Source organism: Micromys minutus (genome assembly GCF_963924665.1).
Source record: "Micromys minutus genome assembly, chromosome: 10".
NCBI classification, from domain to species: Eukaryota; Metazoa; Chordata; class Mammalia; order Rodentia; family Muridae; genus Micromys; species Micromys minutus.
In genome coordinates, this window is record NC_137979.1 from 4,593,838 (window position 1) to 4,604,585 (window position 10,748).

The window sequence follows — 10,748 nt, forward strand, 5'->3', positions numbered from 1 at the left end:
TAACCTAAAGCAGCTGGAATAACCAAGTGGGGAGCGGCTGGGTCTGGGAGTGGTGGTCCAGCACAGTTCTCTCTTAGTCACACTGCTCTACTGATTTTCCTCCTTCAGGGCCTTCAGGGGATCCAGGGTCCCAAGGTGAGTGCAGAAACATCCTGCTCACTCAGGAACTTGACTCCTGGACAGAGTGAGGCACCGTGTAGTCCCCAGAGTAGCCCCATTCCATGTTTGGGACTGTCCTTTCCTCCTCCCTCTGCCAAGGCACCCTAACTGCCTCCCTCTCCCTCCAGCTCATTTCCCCACCTCCCTCTGCCTCCCCAAGAGAGGCAAACACAGAGTGGAAACCTAGCCTCCCTCAGCTCTTGTCATCTAGGATCCAGTCTCTCTCCCCAGCTCACAGGCCCCGTGGAGGACTCTGAGTCCTAGAACCCTGACCTAGTCCAGCAGCCAGGCACTGCTTCTGATTCTGTTTGTCCCAAGTTTGTTATTTTTTTAAACAAAATCTCAATCGTTTGTCTTTACCAACAAAGACTCGGGAGCCAAATGTGGAGGCGAAAGTCTTCAAGCTCAGAGAGGCAGAGAAACCACCCAGATGACCTTCTAGTCAATGTCCCACCAGGAATGCCCCTCTCTCAAAAGACCCTCTTCAAACTGAATGTCCCTCCCTTCTACTCCTTGTGCATCTGTCTGTCCTGACATCCTCTTAATCTCTCTGGTACCCTACGTTCACTTCCTGTCAGCTGGTTGTTTGCTCCACCTCTTAAAGTCAACCACCGGTTGACTTTATTTAATCCTGTTTCCAGTGTGCAAGCAGAAACCTCTTGGATTAAAGATGTGTGTCAGGGCTGAGCCACACCACAACTAGAAACAGGTTTTTCTAGTAAACAGCATGATCTTGGGTTTTACAGTGTGATCAAATATCCTGCAACATAGGCTTCAACACATTATTGTTTGAAGACACATCTGCTGACAGCCCTGGTCTGCAGCTGGCTGGTGGTAGTCAGTCCAAGAGCTTCTGTGGCATGGTGGCTACCCCAGCCATTAGGACCCCTCACCCTGTGTGTGGAAGAAGGGAGCAAGCCAGGGCTAGGTCTGACAGCCCGGAGTCTGTCTTTTTTCCGCCTGCCATGCATACTTAAGTGTCCACACAGACCCAAGCTTTCCTGACCTGTCTATCCCACCCCTCCTCTAACGAATCTTTCTCATTTCCAGGGTCTGGATGGAGCCAAGGGGGAAAAGGGTGCATTGGGTGAGAGAGGCCCTCTTGGTCTGCCTGTGAGTGTCATGAGCGTTGTTTATCCCAGAGGCCATCCTACGCGATTGTTTATTCCCCATCCTACGCCCACTGTGCCTGCTAACCCTCTCCTTTTCCACCCAGGGACCAGTTGGCCCACCAGGCCTTATTGGTTTACCAGGAACCAAAGGAGAAAAGGTACCACCCTGCCTTGAGGGCACTGCCCACAGTGACCACATACCTACCATAGCACTCAGCTTTTGGGGCTCATCCCTTGCACCCTGCTGAGTCCCTGCACCCCACTGGACTAATTACAGTACCTCTGTGACACCATTCTGCCCTGCCCCTTTGCCTGTTACCAGCCACTGAGCTGAACTCCCTAGCATTTGAGTGTTTAACATCCCATCTCCACCCCCTCATGCCCTCTGTGTCTCTCTCCTCAGGGCAGGCCTGGAGAGCCAGGACTCGACGTAAGTTTTGTGTGATTCACTGTGAGTGCCAGGCCCTTCTGTGTGTGTCTTCAAGCATTATAGCAACCCGGCTAACTCTAGTGTGTCGTCAGTGCAGAGTCCAGAGACATTCCCTAGAGTACCCTGGGGATGGATGATAGGCTGACAACAAAGGGACAGTAGAACACTGGCGTGCTTGATGTTTGAGTAGAGAAAGGATAGATGAGCTAATGGATTGGCAGATGATAGAGGATGGACAGAGGGACAGACCTACGGACAGGCAGACAATGGATAACGGCTGAAGAAATGAATGGATAGTGAGTGATGGGAGAGAAAGATGAAGAGATGGTGGGGAATGGATTAATGGATGGATGGTGGATAGATGGCTGAAATGGATTGATGGACAAAAATGATAGCTGAGGGATGATGGATAGATAGATGAGTGGATAGATGGATGGGGTGGGTGGATGGATGGATGGATGGATGGGTGGATGGGTGGATGGATGAGTGGATGGATGGGGTGGGTGGATGGGTGGGTGGATGGATGGATGGATAGATGGATGGATGGATGGGTGGGTGGGTGGGTGGATGGATGGATGGATGGGTGGGTGGGTGGATGGATGGGTGGGTGGGTGGATGGATGAGTGGATGGATGGATGGATAGATGGATGGATGGATGGGTGGGTGGGTGGGTGGATGGATGGATGGATGGGTGGGTGGGTGGATGGATGGGTGGGTGGGTGGATGGGTGGGTGGACGGGTGGGTGGGTGGATGGATGGATGGATGGGTGGGTGGACGGGTGGGTGGATGGGTGGGTGGACGGGTGGGTGGATGGGTGGGTGGGTGGATGGATGGGTGGGTGGATGGGTGGGTGGATGGATGGATGGATGGATGGATAGGGTGGGTGGATGGATGGATGGATGGATGGGTGGGTGGGTAGATGGGTGGGTGGGTGGATGGATGGGTGGGTGGATGGGTGAGTGGGTGGGTGGATGGATAGATGGATGGATGAATGGATGGATGGATGGATGGATGGGTGGGTGGATGGGTGGGTGGGTGGGGGGATGGGTGGGTGGGTGGGTAGATAGAGGAATCAGTGAGTGGTTGGGTAGATAAAAGGGTGATACACTGTAAAAGAGAAGTGAAGAGAACAGTAAGAAAATTGCTGCAAAGTATGTGTGACCAGTGCTGAGACCTCTGTTAGGGTGGGATTGTGAGGAGACAACAGGAAGCATTAGCTTGATGATCACATCAGGCCTCCTTTGGTAACACAACATAAAAAAAAAATTCAAACTTCCTTAAAATGACTCACAACTGAAAAGTCTAAGGATTAACCACATGTAGCCAGGGCACAGCCATGTCAACACACCCAGCCCTCTCCCTCTCTGGTCTTTGCCTTCCCATTGTGGGACTCACCAGAGATCTGGTCCAGCCAGACAAGTGGTTTCCTGGACATAAATACAGTGAGAAGATTGGCCTCCCCTGCTAGTGGTGCAGAGCAAATCTCTTTGACTCTTGTTAGTCAACCCTGAGCCATCGTGGGGTTATAGGGGTATAGCTTCCCCTCTGACTAGGCTGGAGATGCCCTGCCACCTGGAGGTCATCAGTGAGAGGGAAGGAATCTGAGGTCAGGAGGCAGGGAAGGAGACTGGGACTGGATGCAGGGCTGCTAGTCCTCTAGGGTCCCCTAGACTGTAAGAAGAAAGTTCTGTTGCCTTGGTGAGCAAACATGGGCCAGGAAGAGAGGGACCAGCCAGGCTCCTGACCTGGAGGGTCATCTTCTACTGGTGTGACAAAGCTGGAAAGTAACCCTGTTGAACCTCTTGCAAGACCCAGGAAGGCTAATGGGATAAAGCTCTAGGTGGCTATGGAGTGATTTCATCTGCTTCCTAGAAGGCCTGGTACTCAATGTGGCATCTAAAGCCCTACTGCCATTTTCTCTGTCTACCAAGCCCCAGCCCATTGCCACCTGCATGGTGACCAATTTCAAAAGATTCCTGTGGTACCTGCCCCTTGTCGGAATAGCCCATCTATACCCAGTGTCCTGCCACTAGTGTCTGACTCATGTCTGTGTCTGAGCAAGCACACTCCATAGCCTGTCCCAGGAGACATAATGAAGGAAACACACCAAATCCTTGTCTGTTCCAGCATCCAGCCTGCAACCTGGACCCTACTGGATGCTTGGACAATAGATTAAGAGATGAATGTAGAGGAACTGAGCCAGGGCAGAGAGCACAAGTGACTTTCTCTCAGCCCACTGAAGATGTCCGACCACATGACTTCTGTGGGTTTCCTCTGTCCCAGCTGAGTCTGGGCCAGGACCAGCTGTGCCTGGCTGTGGCAGGAGAAAAAAAGCAACTGTCCAGTAGCTCTACCTCCCTTGGGGTTTCTAGCCAGGAGCGGAGCTGGGGGGTCCCAAACGCATTCTTTTTCTCCGTGCGCACCTGGCACCCATCAGGCACATGAACTAACAACCAGAGCTTGGCAGTCTGTGTCAGTTATGTGTGGATGAAGGATTACGGCGGGTGAAGGGCAGAAGCATCAGGTCACAGAGAAGTGGGCTCAGCTCTCACTTCATACTTAACCTCTCATCCATCCGTCAGGGTTTCCCTGGACCCAGGGGAGAGAAGGGTGACCGAAGTGAACGTGGAGAGAAGGTGAGGGGTGGGGGAGGAGGGAGATGGGGCAAGCAGGTGGGGAGGTGGAGGCTGGGCTAAAAGCTGCAGGTTCTGGTTGCTACCAGACCCTGGGGCATCTCACTGAGAGGTAGTGGAGGGGTCCCAAACCCAGCAACCACAACCACTGTATCTCCTTCCTATACAGGGGGAGCGAGGAGTTCCTGGCCGGAAAGGAGTGAAAGGCCAGAAGGGAGAGCCGGGCCCACCGGGCCTTGACCAGCCATGCCCTGTGGTAGGTGTCTAAGCAGGACGAAACTCCAACCAGCCATAGGTACCATAGCCAGCTCCTTGTGCTGTGGTCCTGATACTCCCATCAGCATGGCTGAAGGATACAGCTATCTGTAGTGATGGAGGCCTGGCCACTAAGTGCTTACCACCCCTGGTTACTGTCTTCTCTTTACTCAGCCTCAAGGCAGAGATGACTTGAACCAACCTTGGGATGGGGAGGGTCCAGGACAAGAACAGAACTGGTTTTTCCCAGCATCATCAGTAACTTGAGGGTGCCCTAAGAGGCGGCTAGGGACTGAGAAGGGAAGCCTAGCAGACAGATTTGGTGAGGACAAAGTCAGTGACTGGTGGATCCTGCTCCCCAACACTGACCATAGCTGCCTAAGATCTCACTGGGGTCTGGGAAAGTCAGGCCACCCTGCCCTCCCCAGGTCTCTCTCTCCCCTTCCGAACCTTTCCCTCCTGTATCTTCTCTTCCACTGATAGCCTAGCCCCTTCCCCAGTCCCCCCCGGTAAACACACAGCTCCATCCTTTTCTACTCCCCACTTACCTGTCTCACTTCCTGCTGGCAATGGCTCTTGAAAACACACCAAGCCTGGCAGGGAAACCCCCACAGTTCAGTCCCTGTTTCCTAGAACGCTGGAGGCTTTACATATCAGGGTCTGTAAGTGCTGCTCAAAAAGGACGGGCACATGAAAGAGCTGGATATCCAGATGTTCGCTCCCAGGCAGGGCTCTGAGAAGCAGGCAGACTGACCCAGTCAGGGACCTCTGCTCAGTCTCCTGGCCTCCAGTGAGTTCCTTCAACCCTCTCTTCCTTCCAGGCGGGTCTGGGATATTGATGAGGGGAGGGGGAAGTGTATAATCCCAGCACTTGGGAGCTTGAGACAGGAGGACAGGAACATAGAGGCCTCTGCTGTAAAGAGATTGTGTCAAGCACAGTGAGCCAGGACCGAGGACGTGGTTCGAGCAGTGAAGCACTAGCCTCGCATGTGTGAAAACCTGAGTTCGAATTCTCAGAGCCCATATGGAAAGTCAGGCACGGTGACGAGTGCTGATGTAGCAGAGACAGGCAAATCTCTGGTGCCCACTGGTCCTGTTTACTTGCCAAAGTTCCAGGCTAATTGACACCTTGTCTCAAACAAAAGGTATAAGGTGCCTGAGGGCCTGATCTCCGCACTCATACACACACACACACACACACACACACACACACACACACGACATGCATACACACAGCTGAGAGGGTAAAGATGCCCAGTCCTGCTTCCACAGAACCTGGACCCAGACTTCTTCCAAGTGAGTAAGCCTTTGTCTTTAATACAGGAACAACCTCGATGTGGAGACAAGCAAGGGGCACCAGGCTCCCCGGGCCTTGTGAAGGGCATCAAGCCCTGCCCTGTGGTACGCAGTCTGGCTGCTGTGTGCTGTGTGTGCAATGCTGAGCCTGTGGGATGCTTTGGGGTGCTGGTTCTGCCCCCTCTCTTCCTCATTTCTGCCTTCTGGTGCATTCTAACCCTCTTCTCCTCTCCCCATCTTCTGGTCCCCAAACTGTGCCCCAGCATGTACTTCATAGGGGTCCAGGGGGTGTGTCCCATGCATTTTCCCTGCCCCTGTGTTTGGAACAGAGTGGAGCATTTATACCTCAGCATCCTCCAGGGACTTCATATTCCGTTTGCTCACCTTCAGCTCTCCAACCCTCCAGGGCACCTGAGGGAACTCACCCCTGTTGGTGTCTGATGGTTGGGTGAACATTGTTGGGCTCCCCAGGTGACCCCACCTCTAATGCCCAGAGTTCACCCTGATGGCACAGTCTTCCAGATCCGATCAAAGTGGACAGGAAAGGCTGGAGAAATGCCTCTTCCTCTACTGTCACTCTCTCAGAGGCATTTCTGCCGACAGCCTGAAAACTATCAGGGCCCCTGGAAGGCCGGAAGCCTTGCTCCTCTTCACAGGACCAGGCCCTGTTCTGGCTGGCAAGTGCCTGGCACAGCGTCCATTATGTCAGGGCATCCTGTTTCTGCCCACAGCACACCATGAGAGGACAAGTGCAATGAGGGGACACTATGTCCTCAGACAGACAAAGGAGACACCCAGCCTTGTCTCCGTGGAGTCCGGTGGCTGCATCTCCCTAAAGTCCCAGGAAGGGGTAGGGGGAGGCATTGAGAGGTCATCAGCCTCCTACTCCTATCTCTGAAACCTTCTTCTCTTCCAGGGCCCCGACGGCTTGCCTGTGCCGGGTTGCTGGCATAAGGTACAGAAAAGGGTCTCGAGTGGGCCTGGAGGAGTTGGGATGGGAGAATTAGAGGGTCAGAGAGGACCCATGGGTGACCAGGTACCACCATAAAGAGGTTTTACACTGCTGTCTCACACAGTGACTGAATAGTCATGTTTCACAAAAATGTTTGAGATGTTGTGGTCCTGTGGCCAAGGTTTGGCGCTTGGTCCTGGCTGATGTGTGTCATCTGGATCTTGGTTGGCATTTGGCCCTGCCAGTTCAAAACCATGAGGGAGTTTTCTGAGACTTATTTTAGCTGCCCCACTGAAAGAGGCCGGGAAAGAAAAGGGGGGCTATGCTTGTTCCTGAACACATCAGCAGAGTAGAAGGAGCTAGTGGGGACCACAGGGTCTCCCCAGGCTCCTCCAGCACTTCCCATCTCTCCCTCCTTTTCCAGTGATCCTCGGACACAGCTCCCAACCTGTACAGATTCGCTTGGACGTTTTTAACTCGTGTAAAAACAAGACAGTAATATATTGAACTTCTTTATGGGATGCGCCAACTGTAGCCTTGTAAGATTTGCAAGTGTGCCAACCAGCCCCTGGACCATGTGCACAGGAAGCCGGCAGGAACGCAGACAGGCTGCTCTGGGGAAGCCTGTGTTCAAAGGCCCCAGGCAGGGCCTGGCTTTCCCAGGGAAGATGACGAGGGTGAAAACGCCTGGCTGAGGTGAGGCTGGACAGACTCCAGGTTGGGCTTGCAATCACCTGATTAGCAGAGACTTACAACTGTTCCCCGAAACCCCACTGCCCAAACCTCTCACTGTCTTACAACACCCCCTTGGACAACTGCTGTACCCTCTTGCCTCCGAGCTCTGCCACAGTCAGCTGCACTGGGACCCTATGCTCAACAAGGCTGGCGAAGATTCCTAGAGTCCAGCACTTGGGGAGAAGGCAATGGAAAGAACCCCAACAGGGCCTGGCTCCACCCAAGTTCAGTAGGCTTCCAGAAGCTACCCTGACACAGGGGCTTGTATCCTTGGACCTTGGGGACGGCAAGGCTCTGTGGATACCTCAGTGTGCAGCCAGCTGCAATGGACCCTGGCTATAGGGTGAAGAGGCCCATACTCACTAGTTGGCTACTCACAGTCTTCTTACCAACTCACCCAGAGCAGAAACAGGAAGTGGCTTTGTCGGCCCTGAGGAGACAGGCCTCCTGTTCAGAATTTGTGTCTCACTGGCCCCAAGTCTTCTACCTATGCCTCTGGCCAGCCTGACAGCAATAGGCCTCCTAGTAAATGGTACAGACACTGTGAACCTGAAGGCTGGTCCCCCGGCAAGCCTGAGCAAAACCCCTGTGATTAAAACCCTGCCCTCTCTGGGAGGCTTGAACACCTCTAACAAAGGTTCCTAGCTGCTGCTCCATCCACAGCCTCACATCCCTCCTTGTGTAAAGGCACCGTGAGCAATAAACCACAAGTGTGTCCACCATGCCTGTCCATACAGACTTCCCTGGTCACCTCTGGCTGAGTTTAATTCCAATGGTTCCTGGCTGAAGAGGCAAAGGGAAGGCAGAGCCTTCCTCCAAACCAGGGGATATATTCAGAGTAGGAGATAGGAGAATACAGGCCCAAGACCTGGACCCACACATGTCATCAGAATCCTGACACCAGTCACACCCTGAGCCTCTGTATTCCCTTCTGTTATGCTCAGCAAAAACACCCCAAATTTGTTGCCTCAAAATGTCCAGTCTGTCAGTTCTAAGGATTCAGAGGTTCACCTGAACAGGCCTCATGTGTACTCTCCCTCATCTGTCTGTCAGCTAGGATCCCAATAATCATGACACCTGCCTACCTGGGACTTTTCTGCATGGCCTAGGCTTCCTCACAGCATGGCAGCAGGATTCCTAGAATCTATGTCTCCTCATATGACCAAGCCTTCTAAAGTCCCATGCTGCCGCTTCCTGCCGGAGCCAGAGATTCCCCCCAGTTGAAGTAGAAGACAACCCCAGTTCTCAATGAGGAAAGTGTCAATGTCATGTTTAAATGAGAAAGTATGGGAGAGTAGATTTCATTGTAGCCCTCAAACATAAAATTTTTAAAAATGGCCCTCATGTAGCCCAGGCTAGCACTGAACTCACTCACTATGTAGCTCAGAGTGACCTTCAAGTTCTGGCCCTCCAGTCTCTACTCCCGAGCGCTGGAATTACAGTTGTGCAGCCCTGTGCCTGACCCATACAGTGCTGGGGTTCAAACCTAAGGCTCTATGCCTGTTAGGCAAGCACTTAACCAAAAAAGGCTACAATCTTAGCCCTTGTTACAGCATCGTAAGCAATGCCTCCTGCCACTCATCTGAAGCATGAGACAGTTATGCTCAAAATTCAGATGCGGTTCAGCAAGATTCATCTTTGTGGAATATACACAGAGAGCCTAGGGCAGGTCAGACACCCCAAAGTACCTGGGGTCAGCTGTCCTCGCTCTATCTGCCGCAAGACTGAGTAGTAGCCACAGTCCTGTGGAGTGGATCCGTGTCTCCCTCTACTTGTCCTTACAGCAACCTGAAGAAAGATGCCCATTTTCATAGATGACAGAACCAAGATCTTTCTGTTTGTAGAAAAAAGCAGTTCAGTAACAGTGCCTCTGTCTCCCTTCCTCCAAGGGCAGAGATCCAAGGAGGGCCACAGTCTCCAGACCATACTTGTGCATGCTTTGCTAAACAGGGACCCAGCCACACACACGTGATGTCAAGTCCCCATCTCTGTCCCCCTGAGGAGCTGGCAAAAAATAGCAGACCATGTTCTCTGCCACACTGGGCCAACTGGGCAACCATAAATCCGAGAAGAAAGCAAAAGGGCAAATGTAGCTGAGCAAGACAACTAAGGTGGTCCACTGGCATCAGTGCCTGCTCTGGAGACGTGGTATCGTCCCCCAAACCCACACTTAGCAAAGCATTCCTCCAACTAAAAACATCATCTGATCCCCTTACCAGTCCTGCGGAAAAACGGGCTGCAGGCGTAGATGTCACAGTGTCCATTTTCCATATAGGAAATCTGAGGCCTGCAGAATGTGGTCATCTGCTCACGGATATATAGTCAGGCTAGAGTGACAGGCTTTGGACTGAACCCATGCTCTTAGAGGTCGAAAAATCTTTCTTGAGAATTGTTTGGCAATGCATGGGATCTGCGTGGCAGACCCCTGACAATGGGTGGAGAACAAGAAGAGCTTTCTAGAAGACGAAGCCACAAGTTCTCCCTTTCACTTCTCAGGCTGGCTACAATGGGCCGATCTTGGCCCATTACTGCCCCCGTGTGGACTCATACCTTGTATCCTTGCAAATGGACGTGCAGAGCCATTGCTGTCCTATGCCAGCCTGAGGTGAGGTCAGAGAAAATGCTTTGCTCAAGGTCTCAAGTGAGACACTGGAGAGTGTCCTGCCTCACCAATGAGCCTCAAAGGACTGAGAGGCTTTGGTTCTCCCTACCAAGAAGGCCAGTTCTCTGTAAGTCATATAATTCTGGAAGGGAGGGGTCTGTCTATTGAGTCCTTGACTATTCCATGTTTCATAGCCACTAAAGAAACCACCAGGATGACTGTCCCCCATGGTCAGATGGCTCCAAGGTTTAAGAGGAGCTACCATACTAGATTTCCTGTCCTTATTGGAGGCTTTGAGTTGTCACAGCATTGGGGGACACTCCTGGCATTCAGCAGACAGCCAAGGTTAGCATGCACCTGAAATCCAGGACACTGGACACGTCCAGTGGTGAAACTGCTCACTGTGAACGTCAGCTGAGAAAACCCTGCTCTCAGTTCAAGGACTGGGCATTGGGTATATTTGCTTGCTTGTTCAGAAAGAGGCTCAATACATAACCTAGGCTGGCCCCAAAAGTTATACTTCTGCCTCAGCTTCCTAAGTGCTGGGATTATGGGCTTGTACCTCCATGCCCC

The 10,748-nt window shown here is 52.5% G+C and overlaps 1 protein-coding gene across 1 annotated transcript in view; it reads left to right on the forward strand.

The window, feature by feature from the left end:
* COL23A1 (collagen type XXIII alpha 1 chain) overlaps positions 1 to 7,508 on the forward strand; it is a gene marked incomplete at its 5' end in the record, with an annotated part of 269,518 nt that extends 262,010 nt beyond the window's left edge. The window contains 8 exons of the mRNA XM_080924021.1: positions 109 to 135; positions 1,210 to 1,272; positions 1,376 to 1,429; positions 1,675 to 1,701; positions 4,285 to 4,338; positions 4,505 to 4,591; positions 6,803 to 6,841; positions 7,263 to 7,508. Coding sequence (XP_080780147.1) covers positions 109 to 135; positions 1,210 to 1,272; positions 1,376 to 1,429; positions 1,675 to 1,701; positions 4,285 to 4,338; positions 4,505 to 4,591; positions 6,803 to 6,841; positions 7,263 to 7,265 — 354 coding nt within the window. The 3' untranslated portion in view covers positions 7,266 to 7,508. The remainder of the gene's footprint in view (positions 1 to 108; positions 136 to 1,209; positions 1,273 to 1,375; positions 1,430 to 1,674; positions 1,702 to 4,284; positions 4,339 to 4,504; positions 4,592 to 6,802; positions 6,842 to 7,262) is intronic.
* Between the last annotated feature and the right edge of the window lie 3,240 nt (positions 7,509 to 10,748).